This window comes from Rhinolophus sinicus, linkage group LG03 (genome assembly GCF_036562045.2).
Source record: "Rhinolophus sinicus isolate RSC01 linkage group LG03, ASM3656204v1, whole genome shotgun sequence".
NCBI classification, from domain to species: Eukaryota; Metazoa; Chordata; class Mammalia; order Chiroptera; family Rhinolophidae; genus Rhinolophus; species Rhinolophus sinicus.
This window is the reverse complement of record NC_133753.1, coordinates 114,159,439-114,177,549: the sequence shown is the minus strand read 5'-3', so window position 1 is coordinate 114,177,549 and position 18,111 is coordinate 114,159,439. Positions and strand designations below refer to the sequence as shown.

The window sequence follows — 18,111 nt, the reverse complement described above, 5'->3', positions numbered from 1 at the left end:
TGCCTGTCTTGTCTCTTTTTCAGAGTCAGGGAGGGAATGAAATGACCAGTAATTATCATTTAAACTGCTGTTTTATCCTGTATCAATCAGAGCTATTCATGCCGGTTACTCTCAGACTCGGGCTGAAACCACACTAAATCAGGGTCACAGCCAGTGTGAATATATAAGGCCAGCCTTTTTACTCTGCAACTGTTAATGACCTGGGCTGAACATCAATGGCAAGTTTCCATGAAAAAGCCATCAGAGATCCTAATCTAGGAACAAATGGTTCTATATGGCGCCTATTACCTTGTTTTTAATATTCTGTGTTCAATGGGACCACAGCTGTAAACAACTCTCCAGTCTCGTTTTGCCATGAAGTTAATTTGCAGTATGTCAGCACTGCAGGCTCTTTGCATATGTTGAGGACAAGCTGATATGAGCAGGCCTGGAATGAATAATGTTTAGTAAAATCAATAAACCTTATTATTAGTCGCTAAGGGGACTGATTTTATGTCTATAAAAGTAAAACAATTAGAACCGTATTAATGGCAGATTCATCATAGTAATATAATGGAGCCAAGCATGCTTGTCTTTTGGGAATCTTTAATTTACCATTCAGTAGTGACTATGTACTCAGCTAGAGAAATGGCACACATAATATAAACAAGCTCTGGCCTTTGGCAACTCATGTTGTCATCAGCAAAAACAACACTGTAACAGTAAGAGGAAGAAACAAAACTTCATTGAGTGATTAACGTAAACCAGTCATGAAAAACGGTCCAGTAAAAGCCTAAGGGGAGAGACTATTCAAATCGCATTGTGCTTTTGGTCATGTATCTCTCTATATTTACCAGCATTCCTGTTTATTACGGGAGCAGGGTGAAGCACAGTCTGATGCACCTATTTATACCCTATCTATTTAGGTACCTAACTAGAAGTGATTACAAGCCTAGTATATAATAAGCACACATCCAGTCACTTTGCAGCTAAGGCAAAACTGCCTTCCATAAGATTTTAAAAAACACTTATTACTAAAAGCAGCAAAGTCAACAGGAATCCACTGTATCGCCTACTTACCAAGAGGAACACAAAAATTCAGCTGGTGAAAATGTAAATTGACCTTAGTTCTGCTCCTGTGTTTCCACAATTGAATTATTCGGTCAGTTCCGCATGCAGACAACCAACAGAAATACCTTACACCATATTCTGAACAAGGGAAACATACTCGTTTAACTGGTCTAAGACCAATCCCAACTAGTCTTCAAGGGTACATCTGGATATGATCTAAGAACTGAAAAAATTTGATAACTTAAAAAATGATGAAAGTATGTGAAAGATTCTTAAAGTGTAGCAATAAACACAGTGTTGTTTTTTTCTTTAATAAATTACAACACGAATGAAATTCAAAAGAAAAACAAACTGAAAATTGAGATTCTCCTATTGAAATCTATTAAGAACAAGGACTAAACCCGTAAGGCACGCAGCAAAAGCAACACTTGGTGGTTTTCCAAAAGCGGAGGAAACATTTCTTTTTGATTGCAAAAATCTCTTCATTTGTGAAACACAGGCCTCTAAGTAGGGGAACTAAGCAAATTATACCAAGACAAATTTTGTCAACTTAAAGAACTTTTTAGAAAACCAAGTGGTAAAACTGTCATTAGCAATTATAGTTAAATCATAAAAACTTACAGCTGGAATGAAGCACTGAAATCAACCAATCCAAACACAGGAAGCACACCCCTATTTGAAGGTTTTGCTCTTGCTTTCCCTCTCTGCAGTGCTTTGCCCCCACATATGTGCACGCGTCCCTTCCTCCTCTCTCTGTTAGTGAAGCCTCCCACATCACTCTATTTACAGTTGCAGACTCCCACACAGTCAGCTAGGCTCACTCCCATGTTTATCTTTCCCCATAGCATTTACCAATCGGCAAATACACACAAAGTCCTCACTCAACGTTGTCAACAGGTTCTGTTACTTTAAGCGAAATGACATATAAGGAAACCAGTTTTACCACAGGCCAATTGATAGAAGTTACTACAGCATCTAATCAACGACATAATGAAAAGAAGTTGAATGACATGTCATCATTCGAGGACCTGCTATACTCTGTATATTATGTATTTTATTATGTTTACCTCACCTATTAGAAAATGCAAACTCTATGAGGACAGGAATTTTTGTATGCTTTGCTCATTGCTATACCCCAGCACCTCACAATGCCTGGGATAAAGTAGGTGCTCAATAAGTATTTGTTGGAAGGAAGGAGGGGAGGGAGAACATGAGGAAACAGTCAGTTCTGTACATCTGACAAAATATTCTAAGTGAAACAATTTAATGACAAGTCAAATAAATGGCTAACTGACTGACTTTTTATACACTTTATCTATTGTCCACCCACGTTACAAAATTTATACCTTTGGAATATCAATCCATATCAAAGAAACCTGTATCTACCTATTTGCAGTAATATCATGCTCCATATTTGGAGTAAATACCCTGCAAATATGCATATACCCACCGAATTAAATACACTATTTAGTAGTTATACCTGCATATCATATAAGGAAAGTTATTATCTGTATGCTGTATCTTATGTATTGGACATTCATAGTATTAGGAAACTTTTCTTTGAAAATTAGAATCACTACCAGTCAGCTGGAAATAATATGAGACAGACAAGAAGCCATTATAAAAAAAAAAAAACTTTTTTAATTCTGATTGCCAAATTATTTAAGGCAGGTATAAAAAAGGAAAGCATTCAATATACATTTTACATAAAATAAACTAGATTACAGCATAAAACAAGTAACCAGGCAATGGCGTTAAAGTCTCTCTCTTCTAAAACTGGATAATTGTAAACATGAAAAAAAAAAAAAAAAGGACTGCAGGACTATTCAAGTAATAGAACAATCACAGATGTCTCTGGTATGCAGGCTATTGGGTTATTTGCCATTCAAGATTATCAAAAAATGACACCTCATTATTCACAGATGCTCATTATTTCCCCATTTTAATCTTTACATTATGTACAACACAGTTTTTGTGGTACTGGCAACCCCATGCCTTCCAAAAGCATTTTTTTCCACAATACACAAGTACAAACAGTGACTACAGGAACATTTTACACTGATGCGTCTTTAACAGGAGCCACCAAATAGACATCTAAATTGTACCAAGTGTCATCATCACAGTTAGCCTTTCTGAGGGGCTTATGGGAAATATATGAAGGATATGCAAAGTTCAGGCACACTGATACATAACATTATTTATTTACAATTTAAAAGGAAAAAAAAAAGAAAGTAAGCAGCCTTTTGTGGCTAACACTTTTTAACATGACAGATACACTTTTATTTCCTTTACTGAGTGGTTTGCAACTTGGCAGCAGACCCTGTGTGTGGCGAGCCTGGTTACTGATACAAAAAGTAAAGAATATATATATATATATATATGTATATATACATATATGTATACGTATATATATATAAAACAGAAGTTTAATTACAGCAACATTTGTTACTCTGTGATAAAATCTGTAATTTACAAAAATGAAATGACTGGTTTTTGCCTGCCATTAAGGCATTTCAAATTAACACCATGGAACTGATGTCTGTATAAAGCGCTTCCCCATGTGATCCAGTCACATGACAACATACATTTCCAATCTTGTTATTCTCTGCAAAAGAAAAGAAAACCTTAGCATTGAGTTCTATCCACATTTGACACTTAAAATATGAAAACCATAAGATTGATAGGCTTATTTTAGTTCTATTCAATTCATGGAATCCAATTCCACAGAAAGTGAATGAACACAAGGATAATGGTATACATTGCGAAAAAAATAATTTTCCTTTTTAAAACAACTTGAGGGATAATTAAAAATAACAAAGAACAAACATTATCTTTAGCATTAAGAAAATAAATTTCGGGTGCAGCTGGATGGCTCCGTTGGTTAAGAGCGCAAGCTCTCAACAACAAGGTTGCCGGTTCAATTCCTGCATGGGATGGTGGGCTGCGCCCCTCCCCCGCAACTAAAGATTGCAAAGGGCGACTGGACTTGGAACTGAGCTGCGCCCTCCACAACTAGATTGAAAGACAATGACTTGGAGCTGATGGGCCCTGGAGAAACACACGGTTCCCCAATATTCCCCAATAAAATTTTAAAAAAATAAATAAATTTCTCCATTTGTGACTATTTTTAAACATAATAACACAAAGGGAGTCACAATGAATACTTGAACACAGCTAGGAGGATAATCTAAGAAATTTTCCAACTGTTTAACAAACTGGTAAGTTAATTACTAATATACATTACAGCTACAGAAACGAGGTTCATGGTATAGAAGTTGCATGTGAAACGTAGTGGCATAAAAGCACATTCATTACAATAATATAAAACCCTAGGACTTCAGTTTTTGGTCTAAAACACCTATATTTGCTTTCCCCAACCCATTAAGATAACTCTATCTAAAAACCCGATTCCAAAGGTGGAGGATATTTACCTTCTTTGTGCAGGAAACATTCCTGATGCAGATGCTTGGGCAGCCACCTGCTGAGAGGCAACGAGGGCAGCAGAGGTCAAGCCTAATGGGGAAAAAATGCAGGGTTTCTGTGACATTCAGAAACATTAGAGTAGATCCAAGCTCAGTGGTGAAGGGCTGCAGATGCAATAAGTCATTTCCTAAACACACACATGAAATGTTTAATGCAGCAAGGACAGAGTACAAACCACTTGGTCTAAGCAGTATCTATTCCTTTATGTGGTTTTCTGAATAGCTATTCAAAGAGAATACAGCATTCCATCTCTCTGGCTCTGCGTGGTGCTAAATGGTTTGCATGTATTCCTGAATAGAAAGCCCAGGAGAAATAATAAGTACCAGGTAACAACAGGAATCGAAAGTCACTGCAAATTATAGAAGCGACATGCTATTTACTTAGAATACAATACTTTCATAATAATTGTTATCACTTTAACATATTCCCGTGATCAAACACAATGCTCCCATAAGGTACATGGAACCAGTGAACCAAACTTAGAAACTGTCTTAACTTTTACCAAGAGAAAGGGAACAGAGAATGTAATGGCTCCAAATGGCATGAAGTTGCAAAAAACAAAAACAAACAAACAAAAAATTCTTTTTAATTCTACAGAAAACAACCCTGGGAAAAAATACAGGAAACAAACGCAAACCTAGGGAAGATTACTCTCTCCATCTGTGTCCTTTGTGTTCTCTTTTAACATCACTAGTTGACACCGAGTAACATGAGTTGAATAAATAAAATGACCATTTCACATCTGTAGCACTTTTCACTTTTGGAAGTACCTTCAAATATATTATCTTGTATTCACACAGCACAGTAAAAAGCAACTTAGCAAGTGCTATGGATGGAATTGTGTCCTTCCCAAATCCCTGTAGAAGCAATAACCCCCCAATGTGACTTTATTTGGAGACAGGACCTATAAGGAAATAATTAAGATTAAATGCGGTCATATGGGTGGGGCCCTGATCCAACAGGATTTGTGTCTCTATAAGGAGAAACATCAAAGAGTAACTCTCTCCTTCCCTCACTCCCTCCTTCCCTCCCTGATGAGCACAGAGAAGAGGTCAAATGAACACTCAGCGAGATGGCAGCTGCCCGTAAGCCAGAAAGAGAGCTTTCACCAGAAACCAACGATGTTGGCATCTTAATCTCAGGCTCCCAGCCTCCAGAACTATGAGAAAATCAATTTCTATTGTTTAAAGCCATAGAGACTGTGGAATTTTGTTAGGGCAACCTGAACTAAGACAGCAAGATCCTAGCAAGTGACCTGTTGGTAGAGACGGTGCCAGTGCCTACCCGCGGGAAGGTGACAGAGGCAGGAAAAATGGCACGTGCTCAACTAAAACACCACGAACTGAAGCCTCCCTCATGTTAATTCTATGGGTTTTTAACAGATGTCCCTCCATCATTAGTGAAAGAGTCACAGCAGTGAAGGGCTTCCGAGGCCCTGGATTAGGTTATAAAAAGTGTTAAGCCTTACCATGTTACTCCCATTACCTCCACGGGAAAAGAGCAGCTTAAAAGGCCTGCACAAACCAGGACAAGTAATTTCACCAAAGCCTCCCACCATGCCTCCCTTTTCTCCACAATTTCCCTGAAGTAGCTATCTGATCTTCTGATTGTTAAACTCGGTGCCCCAGACACTGGCCGCCACCCTCCGTCTGTGAGATAACAGTAAGCCGCCGATAACATCAACAAGTGACAGTTATTAAGTGGTAGCCATTTCATGTCTCTGTCTCAGTAGCATACAAAGCTGTGGGAACAGCCTTACTTGTGCCACTAGGAAATACTAGGAAGCCAGTGTTCAAAACCCTCCCCAGAGCTACTGTTAACTCAAAGCTCAGTATTTTTATTTTAAGACATGAAAGGTAGTTTGGGCAATTGTTTTCCAAAGCAGAATGAACAAAGGCACAATAACCATAGAGCTGCTGACCTTGAAAAGGGTCATATTGACCAGGGATTAGTGGGTAACCCATGCCAACATGGGTGTGGTGATGTGTATGCAGGTGCCGCTGGCCAAAGGGGGAGTGCCGGTCTCTCTCCCTCTCTGCTTCCCGTTCCCGCTCAGCTGTAGCCTTCTCCACTGGCTGCAACAGAAAAGAGAGATTTCCCCCCTTAGTCCTCCGACAACTACTAATAGGAGTACTAAACCACCTCTGTCCCTTCAGCAAAGGGTTTATTAAAAAGTAAATGCATAGATACGTAAAATTCCTTATTAGTGGAACATCATTTAAAAAAAAATGCTTCTGTTTCTGTTTCAGTTGGAATTAAGTCAACACTAAAGACGTGGTTCACCCAAATGGAGTATTAATGTTTTCCTCAAACGACTGAAATAAGAAGACTTCTCTCTCTCTATTCAGTCTTAACTGCAGGTTTAGAATCTACCCAGTTTCTTCCCCAAAACAATTTTAACATAGGGATCAAGGAAAAGAAGTCGTTGTTGAGATTTAAGGTCAAGTTTTCTGATTACCCCTCTGTTTTACTTACATTGCGGAGAGAACCTATCTCATAATTTTAAACACTTTTATCTATTTTGTTCCACTGAAAACACATATCCTAATATTTATGCCAGTATCACGTAGAGAAAAATCGCTGCCGTCTGCCTCCAAAAGCATTCCAGAATCTCTCCATTTTTGAACACTCAGAGGAGCGCTAGTTCTCCCAAATCATAATTTGGTTAAGGATCGTGCGTTTTTGATACATTTCTACCCACTAGAACTTCACCACCCTTTCACCAAAGTTCATTTTCTCCCTTGAAAAAAATTGCACTAGGAGTGCTCACAGAAAAAGATTCATAAATCATCTTTTCTAGTTTCTTTACAGAGTCCCGGTGGACTCATTCAAATCACAGACTCTATATTTTAATTTATTCCAAACTTCTTTTTCTTGCCAAGAACCACATCCTTTCTTTGGTCTCTCTTCACAACACTCTCTAGGACTAGCAGTTGTCCTTGGGTGGGGCGGGATGCGGGTGGTTGCTGGGTGGTGGTAGAGCCATCTTTCACAAAGACACACGTTGGTATTACTTCAGTGGAGTTTTAAGGACATGACAGTGAGTCAAAGACAAAAACACAGCAGATGCAGCCACCACTCCTTAGCCAAATGACTCACTCTGGCACACGACTGCATCAAAATATCTTACATCAGAAATATTTCACACGGAAAGTCGGTTCCGATGAATTTAAATGTCCACCTAAGAAGCATTCTCCTGGGTAGGCAAGGTGTAGTCGATTTTGTAACAGGAAAGCTTAGGACCACCATCCACACTTTAACAATTTCCCCCCCTCATGTATGAAACCATCTTACTTTTGAACATTCCATTCTTTATGTATTAGGATAAAACGGCATCCAGAAATCACAGCTGGGTTCCAAAACCATTGATATTTCAAGACTGTTCTCCAGCATGTCCCTTTTTCTCCCCTCAAAACGCAGTCTTTTTCAATAGTAACAAAAGGAGACTTACGGCAGGAGACTTGCTGCGGTATTGGTTGGCATGCTGCTGGAGCAAATCCAGTGCTTTCGATTCAGTGGTCGTTTTCGGGTTGATGCTGGGGCTCGTATTGACTTTCTCTGCCTCTTCTCTCCCTGACATCTTCCCATAAACAGGATAATGAAATCCTGGAGAGAGATAGGCCCCTGCAGATAAACAACAAATGCCACATCAAGTTACGGGGTTTCATCTTAAAAAAAAAAAAAAAAAAAAAAAAACATTTGGATTACATGAATTTGGGACAAGAGTCACAGATCTTAAAATAGGGGATCACATTAAGAATGGGCTACATCATCATTAAACTGTCCCTAGGTTCTCCAATTTTCTTCTCCCGGTTAATTCATCCTGATCAACGGAGGTTATAAACAGAATTGAGCTTACAGCCATTTCATACATTTATGTGTCCGCTTAAGTGAAAGGAATGGTAACTATAATGACTATGACAGAAAGTGCTTAGAATATTTTCATAGGCAATAAAGTATCTATCAGTCTAACAGTTATAGCAGCCCATCAGAGCCCACGGAAATAATAGCTGAGGGCTCGTAACATTTCATCCTTAAAAACAAAACAAAACAAAACAAAAAAAACAAAAAAAAAACTTAAATTAGTTTCATCTTTGGGACTTTAATCAGCATAAAAACAAGCAAAACAAATGTCACTCTTGAAGGGTCTAATTGATCCTGAGTTTTGAATAACTAAGATATGAACACAGCCTCTTCCCTCCAATATAGTCAGAACCCACAACACGTACCAGGGTAACTGTGCATTAGGACGGGAGAAACAGCCCGGTATGCAGGGTGGCTGGGGTCATACATCTGTGGGTAAGGATAAGCATGCAAGTACTGTATGTAGGACTGATGCTGACTCATGGGTGAGGAGACAGCCACTCTTGTTCCCCGAGAGTCCTTCCAGTTCACAGGAGTCTTTCGATCATCATTTTTCAGCTTGTTCTCCTCCATGGATTGAGAATCAGGACGCTTGGCCTCTTTGGGCTCCTCTTTAATGCTGGTTAATGACACAGGAAGGCTGGGCACGCCACTGTCTTTATTGGGCGTTTTCCTGGGACTGTCCTCCTTTAATTTCTTTTCTCTGTCAAGGTCTTCTGACTTTTGCTGATCCAGGTATTTGGGCTGGTATACGTAATGATGCCATGTCCTTGAATCTGGGTCCTGATTTTTTTTTAAAAAAAGAGATTTGCTTTAAAATTTCAATTTTAACAAAAAACCCATTAATCATCATGATGGCACATTACTATTACTTCTAAGTTAACATTTAGTCATGTGTTAACGCTATGCGAAGAGCTTTACCTCCTCTCACAGAACAGTAATATCTGAGGTAGGCATTATTATTGATCACTTTACTGAAGACAAAAACCAAAGCTGTGAAAGTTCCAAGTAACACCAGGGTCACACTGCTGCCCAAGTGTGGTGCTGGGCTTCGAACACAGGGCTGCTGCAATTCAGAGCTGGGGCCTTAACGTCACTTCTCAACATTAAATAACATCCTCAGATATATTTAATCTAACTCTCATTTTCCTTTTGATATCTCACATAGGTAAAAAGAATTTTTTAAAAATCCAACTCAAGCTAATAATAGTAAATTTAAGTAATTATCATAGCAATTAATGTCACAGGGTGGGGGGAGGGACTTTTGGTTTCCTAATACACGTTCTTCATCTGCAGCTGAAGCTGAATAGGTCGGCTTACGCCTCATTATGTGTTCACACCTCAATCAGAATAAAATTTCAAATTAATAACACACATTATGACTCTTCTATCAGGAAACAAAGCCATCCATAGCCCCGCTCCTCCAAGTTCTAACAGAGCCCTGTGAAGCCACAGCCTGATTCAGGGGGCAGCCTCCAGAGCAGGGGGATTGGGACCCTAAATGGCCTCTGTGCCCCCCATCCCATTCATGATATAAACCCACTGGGTACCTAGGTCCTAAGTGAACATTCAAAGTTGGGCCTAAGGTCCAACTTTTGGGCAGAAATGAACATTAAGAAAGGATTCTGTTGCTCTGACTCACAGGGGGCACCTAAGCATGGGAGTGGGGTGGGGGGCAGGGGTGCTGGGAAATACCAGAATTAATACTCATGGGACGGCAGGGAGTCAGGATATCTGAGCCGTGACAGAAAGTGGTAGCACATGTGTGCCTTCATGGGGACCGATTTACAGGTGTTTGCACATCTAAGTAACCTCAGGCTCTGGGATGGTTGCTTGAGGCACATCCACCCAGATCTCCTCTCGCCTCACAAGGGATCAGCACTGAGCTCTGCTTTGGGGCACTTAACACAGAGTGTAAAACAGAGACCCAGGCATCTCAGATACCATGTGAAAGACATCTGGGACTAAAGTTTTATTTCAAAAATGAGTGGGAAATGTGAATTTAGGGACCCAGCCTTAATATTCCTAAAAGATGCCAACAGAAATTTGGAAATGTAGAACCACCACTGTTTTAGAGATCAGACTCAGAATCTCAGAGTTAAGTCAGGAGGGAACTGAGTGGCCTTGGGGCAGAATTCCCTCACTTTGGCCTCAGTAAGAAGTTCAGGGTCCAGGTCAGATTCTTGGTTAGTTAATGGCATCATGGAACACGAAAAGCACACGTCCACAGTTCTTTTTACTACACAACATGACAAGGAAATAGTGAGTAATGTGCATGTTAGAGGCACACAATAGCTCCTGAGAGAATCTTTTAAAATATTTTTTAAGAGAAGAGGAGTCCACCCTAGTGAACCCCCGGTGTATTTCCTGTGAAGCCTAACCAGATCAAGCCCAGACATGTACAAGTCTCAGACTGCTCTCTCCCTGTGGGGGCCACGCTCCACAATCTTACTTGTTTAAATCTCGAGGTTGGGTCTACACCTGTCTGCTTCATAGAGTCCATGACAGATTTCATTTCTACAGCCTCCTTAATAAGCTGGTGGTTTTCCATCTGCTTAGCTTTGAAGCTGTCGGCCTGAAGCTGCTGCTGGTGATTGGAGAGAAGCTGCGATTTACCTGTCTCCTCAGTTTTATTAGGCACTGACGGCCCTAGTTTAGAATGGTTTTTGTTAGGCTCCGGGGTAGAGGGAGCTTTTGAGATTGTGGCCGACGGCATGTTTTTCTGTTTACTGTCCTCCTTGCCCAGCTCTTTCAAGGGGAGCTCATTTTTCCTTTCACAGTCTCCTCTCCCAGTTTGGGCCATTTTCTGCTCTGCCAGCCTCTGGTCCTCATAGTACTTCTCGTACTGCTGTCTGTAGGCAGGGCTGGTGGCCATCAGAGACTTCTGGTCCATGTAGAGCCCGTAGGCATACTGGCCATAATAAAGTGACTGAGCCAGGGCAGGGTGTCTCTGTGTGATCACCGACTGGTGCTGAGGCTGCAAGGATGTGGAAGTATGGTCCACTCTCTTGGCATCTAGCTGCTCTGCCTTGTCTTTCTTCTCTGCGTCTTCCTCAGACTCCTTCTTGATCTTCATTCCCTGCGTGCTCCCACCGTTCCCAGCTGCAGGGGCGCCGACCTGGCCAGGGTGCATGTAACTTGGAGAATAATAAGGATCGTAGCCATGGTAATAGGGAGAGTGGGACTCTTTCATTTGAGATGATGGAGCTGTAGTTGAAGAATGCCCTTTTACAACACCGTCCTTACTAGAAAGGATATCTGATGGGGAACTGGCCTTTGACCTCATGCCCTCTGACCTACTGTCAGAACCACCATCATCAGCAGCATCAGATATGTCCGAATAGGCGGGGCTGCTTGTCTTGGCCGCAGAACTCTCTGCCCCGTTTTGCGTCAACACATGCAGTGGGGCCATGGGCGCCTGCCCGTTCACCAACGTGTTGCACTCCATTCTCGAGGCACTCCCGATGGAAGGACTGGGAGCATTGTCTGTGAACGTGTAAACCTTATCAGCCTCGGCTTTGATACTGGCCATTCGGCTCTCCTGAGACTCCGACAGCCCATTAGCCAGCCCTTCATTCTTGCTGAGATGGTCCTTTAAAAAATGCCCGGATAAATCTTTCCCAGCCCCCTTGGCGTCCTCTAGTTTGCTCAGCTTTGCATCCATTTTCGGGCTTCCCGTCTCTTTCCCTTCTTTGTCCTTTAGCTTTCGCTTCTCCTTTTTCTTCTTGTCTTTGAGCGACACAAGAGCTGGGTTCACGGTGATGGGCTCCCCCATAATTGTGGGCTTTGGTTGAATGGGTTTTAACGGAGGACTCTTTGGTGTGGCCTGAACAACAGTGGTCGTGAGGGAGGGCAGTCCGGGTATTGTCCCCGTTGTGGTGCTTGTAAAGGCTGCAGTGGGGATGGCGATCAGTTGTGGCGGGGTCGGGGCTGGGGCAGGGGCGATGGGCCGCGCAGTTTTCAGTTTGGAGAGGTTTTTGTCCATTTTGCAATTGTTGGCTTTTTTGCCCTTTTCCTTCTCTCCCAAATTTTTCTTGTCAATTAATCCTTCTGCTTCCAGTTTGGGCATTTCCGCAGCCAAACTGCCATCTGCTGCTGAGCAACTGTCTAAGGTGGCCGTCATGTTGGAGATGACCGGGAGGTTGTTCAGTTCATTGTTAAGGCCTTTCTTTTTTCCAGAATTCTTCCCAGCTTTAGATCCGATAACGGAACCTGGGCCATTGCTCATCAGCTCCCTCTTTCCCTTGGGGGTCCCAGGGGGGTTCCCGGAGCCAGGGGATGCTGGCCCCTTCACCTGGTCGTAAGCCGACACACTTGTGCTTGGCTCACTGCATTCGAGCGCCACGTTACTCAGTGCCTCCTCGCAGTCCGAGATCTTGTCCTCGCTGTCAGGTTCAAACTCCAGCTTGTTTTCTGGGTCTAAGTGTGCGTGAGCCTGGTGGTACCGCAGGCCGTTAATGTGCTTGTACTTTTTGTTGCAGTTTGGGTGGGGACAATCGATTAACACTGGAGAGGAGCAGCCTTGGTCCAAAAAAGTAGTCTCTGGTTTCCCTTGAGGGGTGGTGGGAGTGCTTCTAGAATTTGTGCGGACACGCTTCCCAGGCTTATTATCCTCAGAGCTGGAGTTCAGGTCTAGCTCCATAGGAGGCCTGTTTTTCCTTTTGTTGGTGGAGGAGGGGCTGGCTTTGATGTCCTCAGCAGCACAATTTGGGGGTGTCCTTCGCCCACTGGCATTGAGGCTTCCCCGCCTCCCTTTCCCATTGGCCCCCCCTCTGTTCTTGTTCTGCAGCCCTCTGGACTCTGTGAAGCTGGCCTCTGAGCCTGGGGCAGCTGCAGCAGACCTTGCTCTCTTTCCTCGGCCCCGGCCCCCTCTCATCTCCAGGTCACTTGTCGGTGACTCACAGAACCTAGGGAAGCAAGTAACAGACATCAAAATGAGCAGCCCCAAAAGGGCTAGGTAAAATCACAAGGCACACAATAGCAGCTTGAGGGCTGGGCCCATATAAAGAAAAGACACCCTATTCTTCCAGGGACAATTTTCACGCCTGCAAAAGAACAGGCTACCAACGGCTTACATTCTTTCTCAGAAAGCCAAAGAAAAACAGCTCAGGTAGCCAGCTTCAAATCCAGTTCAAATTCCCATTTTGAGAAAAGAAGAAAACAAAGAAGAGAGAAAAGGGGCAGAGAGTAGAGATCTCCTGGCAGGAAAGAAATCCAGCATCTGCATTTTACTGCGTTAGATCCTGAATTGCTCATTTCCCTTATGCTTGGTTTCAATTACAGGCAGATTTTATGTATTATTCATTTCTCTATATAGTTTCCTTGCAAAGAAAGGATGGGGGAAGGAGAGGAAGGAGGAGAGAAGAGAGCCTGAAATAAAAGGCTCTGTGCATACCTGGGAGGGGCCCAGTCGTGCTTGGTGCAGTCCAATAGGGTCCCTACGTAAGTTTTGTTCCTCCACGTGACATTGACCACTAGGACACCTGCAGGAGCAGGGAATGAAAGAAGACCACGATTAGCACCGATTACTCTTATTTCCAGTTCATTTATTATTATTATTATTATTTTTACCAGCAAAGTTCTATTCTCATTTGCTTTCAAAAACTGTGGTTTGCATTCTTCCTCTTTCTGGTTTCAGTGACCTCAAATGAAAACCCACAGGAAATTGTGTGTGTGTGTGTGTGTGTGTGTGTGTGTGTGTACTCAGGCGCATGAGGTACAAAAGGGTAAGGCTTTGTGTGAGAGTGTAATCAAGATACTGCTGACAGAAGGAAATGGTTTTTGCCATGTCCTGCTGTAAAATAGCAACACTCACCTCTTAATTTTTCTATTATTACACATAATTGCTTTCGTTTGGCAAGCAGCCAACAAAAACTAAGCGCCAGTTACCAGTGCTTAAACCAGAAGGTGACTGAAAGCAATCGGTTTTGTTTCCAATTCAACAATATAAAACAATGGTGGGTTTTTTGTTTTGTTTTTTATTTAGAAAAAAATTATGTAGGTGTCCAAAAACAGATATAGAGCTAGGGAAGTAGGAGCCTGGAATCCACGTAGCAGACAATCGGCTATAATTTCTCTTTTTCCTAATCCTCCCCTCATTGGCTTTGTGAGACAAGAATCAGCCTTGTACAGTATCTGTTTCACTGTTTGGTCTTGTTTCATATTAAGGACTCCTAAAATAGCCCTCTTAAGAAAATAAATGTGCACAATAGGTTTGCTCTTGGGGTTATCTTTAGAATCAACTTTAGTAAGCATTTGCCACAGAGGATTAGAAAAAAAAAACCTCAAACCAGCACACTTGTTTCCTGCAAGCCATTCTGCTTTTCCCAACTGCTTTGCAGACAGACAATTTAATTTAGCACTGCATCTGTGAATTACTAAACTTGAGTGCACTTAGTATACCAAATGTCACAGGGAAACAAAATATAACATCCTCTTTATTTCACTAGAGGACAAGTGCCCTTTTAAAAAAAAATCACTCTTTAAAACATATATACACAGACCTATAATAGATTTTGAGACATACATAAAATATTAGGGTAAAGAAATGAAATATTTAAGTGAGCCTTTGTTTTCTCTTCTGTACCTACGCCCGCACTCTTTCTTGGGAACACCAAGGGACATTACTCAAAGTCTATTTCTAGCTGGTTTGCTTACATGCTCACTGCCATTTTGAATTTTACAGAAAACCTATATTGAACTCCTTTATAATAACGGGCACCTCACAAGGTAAGACTCATTTCCTTGGGAACGTTTTAACAGCAGGTAAAATATTAGAATGGTTGGGACTCAAGTAGTAGGGAAGGAAGGATTTCTTTCAGAAGTCTCAAAAAGAGATTTAAAAATTGTTTCCCATATGGTCTATGTTGCAATTACTTAAGTGACAGCTGAATTTACTCACTGTAGCAATCCTCAAGCAGGGGAGGGAAAAGCAAGTAGCAGAGCACGAAGCAAGCATCTCCTCAGGTCACGACTGGTTCCATTCTGATTCCCTCAGGAATTTTTTTTTTTTAAAACCATTGAGTATGAAAATTCATATTGGAATGAGAATCAATGGTAATTAGGTATTTGGTCAAAATTTGCACAAGACAGAACAATTGGAGGAAAGGATTCTTTATGAGCACATCCCGTCAGGAAAAGGGAGGGGGTGGGAGAGGAGGGGAAGGGGAAAACAGAGCTGGTTTTCTCATCATCTGCTCTCTGGGGCACTGTGTGTGGTGTCAAAGACCTTTGCAGCTGCTTAAAATTCTTTAGCATGTCAGCTATATTTACAGTGCAGGAATATATCTGTACTGCCAGAAGGTTACTGCATTTTAGCTTTAGATGCAATAGGCTAAATCACTGCGTTCCAGAGTCCCTGATGTAGCACAAATGTATAATTAAAATTGCTTGAAAGGAAACATGAAAGAAACAACAAACCCTCCATTCTTGCAGTAATAAAATTAAAAACAGGAAAAGTCTGCACAGACACTTAACATTTGTCTGCAGTGAAAGGCTTTTGTTATTGCTTTTCCCCTAAGGGTTTCGCATTTCCAGCAAACGCTGGCTGCGGATTGGTCGGCGCCTGCTGGGAATGCTCGCATCTGATTGGCTGGGCCGGTGGCGGCGGCCTGGAGCAGCGAGGTAGAGGTTGCGGATAAAGGAGGTTGGCGGAGGAAGGAAGCCGCGCTTCGGCGGCCGCGGGCGAGGCGGGGTCGTGCGCACCAAGCCAGGGTTCCCGCAGCCAGAGTGGGCTGCACGGGCTGCCCGGCTCGGTAAATCACCGAGGGCCTGTCCGTGCGATGAAAGCCACATCTGCGTGACAGTGCTAGTTTACCACCACGACCCACGCTGCGCAGCTCACCGTAGCACTCCAACCCGCTCCGAACCGAATTCGTTGTCTCCAAACAGGACAAAAGAAATCTGGGAGCCGGCGAGAAGGAAGAGACCCCAAACAAGCAAATCCCCGGTTATGTGGAGATACCGTTTGAAGCTGCCACAAAGGCTAAAGTCCAGTTGCAACTTCCACACTGTAAAACTATTCACATCGCCTGATACTATTTCTAGAAGCCACACAAGCAGATCTCTTATCTAAGTACAAGTGATATTGTTATTATTAGCACTCATGGGGGGAAAAAAATCCTTAAAGTCCTTCTTCAACTTCAAAGGGCGTCAATATGTCAGCTTTATTTTTCTAGAAGCCCTCTGCATTTAAAATGCTCAAGATAAATGCTCTATTCCCGGGGAGATTTTGAACAGTCTCCATCACGCGGTGCTAATTAAATACGTGTGCCTGTGTCTATTTTTCTTTATATGTACAAGACGCTTCACAATGCCACAGAGTATTTATATCTGCCTAGAATTTGCATGCGACTATACACACGCACATGTTTACACAGCCAAATCTGCCTTTCTGTGTTGGAATGAAGGCTTAAAGGAATGCTTCTCATAAACGACAAAGTGTCTTGTTTCTTTGTAAAGGAAGTCTGTGTTTAGACAACATCCTATTGTGAGGGGCCAAGCATAAAGGTGTTTTTGCTCTAAAAAAATGTACATGGTTTATCATTTTGCTGAAGCCTCAAGATCCTCAACACTTTGTAAGCCATGGTCATATAACGCAGACTCTACTTTTTACAGGAATAAATGCCCAAAATGAAAATTAGGCCTTTAAAAGTACCAATTTTGAATTCTATAAATCTGAGCATAGTTATGTTTCTTAACTTGATTTTTCACATACATTGGAAATAAATGTATGTACATTTGTTCCAAAAAGATTTAATATTTCTTTTAATGCACATTTATGCTTTCAAACGTCTAGTCTATAAGCTAGGTGCTGGGGACACTTAACAAAAGTCCTTTTCGTCTTTATATTCTCAAGCATCTGACCAGGTTTATTATCCTCCCTTTCCCAAAACGTTAATAATGTCTGCCCTGTAACATTTTATATTTGAAAAAAATATCTGAAGATTGTTACCAATAAAGTAAGGACACCGCTGAAGAGAGCACGGGGTGTTTTGAGTGCACTCACCACACAGGGTTTTCCTCTTGGTATTAAGGCTTTGTCTTCAATAACTGATACAGAAGCTAAACTCTGAAGCTAAACTGATACAGAAGCTAAGCATCTCCCATAAAGCGTATTGCCTACAGGACACTTAATAAGAAAGAACATGGTCTGTGTTTTATAACCTGAGCCTGGTATCTACAAGCTAAAAGAGCCCTGAGGTCTCATAAGGATTCCACCATCACAGTGTTCTATTATTTCCTCTTGTCAATACTTAGTGGGGAAGTGTTCCCAGAGACATAGATGGGCAGGCCCATTAAGTATTTATTGTGCATCTATAGGGTATACACTAGGTACCTATTTGGTGCTGTGGAATCAATCCTTTTGGCTGGAACTCCAGCCAATCTTTATACTTCAAGAGTCTGCAAACTTCGAACAGAGCCAACACAGGCATACCCCATAATCCAGAAGTGTAAGTATAGTTTGCATACTTACCCATACTTACCGAGTAGGCCCCTTAATCCATCACATTAAACTAGACCCTGGATGAGACTTTCACAGTGCCTGCCCTGTCCACAGTCGCTGCTCAGAGGGTAAGCTTAAGGGACTAGGCCGCTAGACCAATAATCCTAATTGTGGCCTCATCTGACAGGACTCATGCTGGGCACGTGAGAGGCAACCAAAGAGGGACTTGCTTTGGGGATCAGAATTAGTCACATGGAAGGAAAGTTAAT

The 18,111-nt window shown here is 41.9% G+C and overlaps 1 protein-coding gene across 5 annotated transcripts in view; it reads right to left on the bottom strand.

Moving 5' to 3' along the window:
• Window positions 1–2,672: 2,672 nt before the first annotated feature.
• The window catches only part of ZNF608 (zinc finger protein 608), a 104,310-nt gene continuing 88,871 nt past the window's right edge, over window positions 2,673–18,111 (bottom strand). For 3 of the 5 annotated variants that reach the window (XM_019728034.2, XM_074328551.1, XM_019728032.2), the window contains 7 exons: window positions 13,793–13,880; window positions 10,850–13,304; window positions 8,763–9,180; window positions 7,985–8,157; window positions 6,455–6,608; window positions 4,482–4,563; window positions 2,673–3,655 (listed from right to left, as the gene is read on the bottom strand). In XM_019728034.2, coding sequence (XP_019583593.1) covers window positions 3,649–3,655; window positions 4,482–4,563; window positions 6,455–6,608; window positions 7,985–8,157; window positions 8,763–9,180; window positions 10,850–13,304; window positions 13,793–13,880 — 3,377 coding nt within the window. In that variant the 3' untranslated portion in view covers window positions 2,673–3,648. Of the gene's footprint in view, window positions 3,656–4,477; window positions 4,564–6,454; window positions 6,609–7,984; window positions 8,158–8,762; window positions 9,181–10,849; window positions 13,305–13,792; window positions 13,881–18,111 lie in introns of those variants that run through there. The other 2 variants (XM_074328550.1, XM_074328549.1) reach the window with 2 other exon arrangements.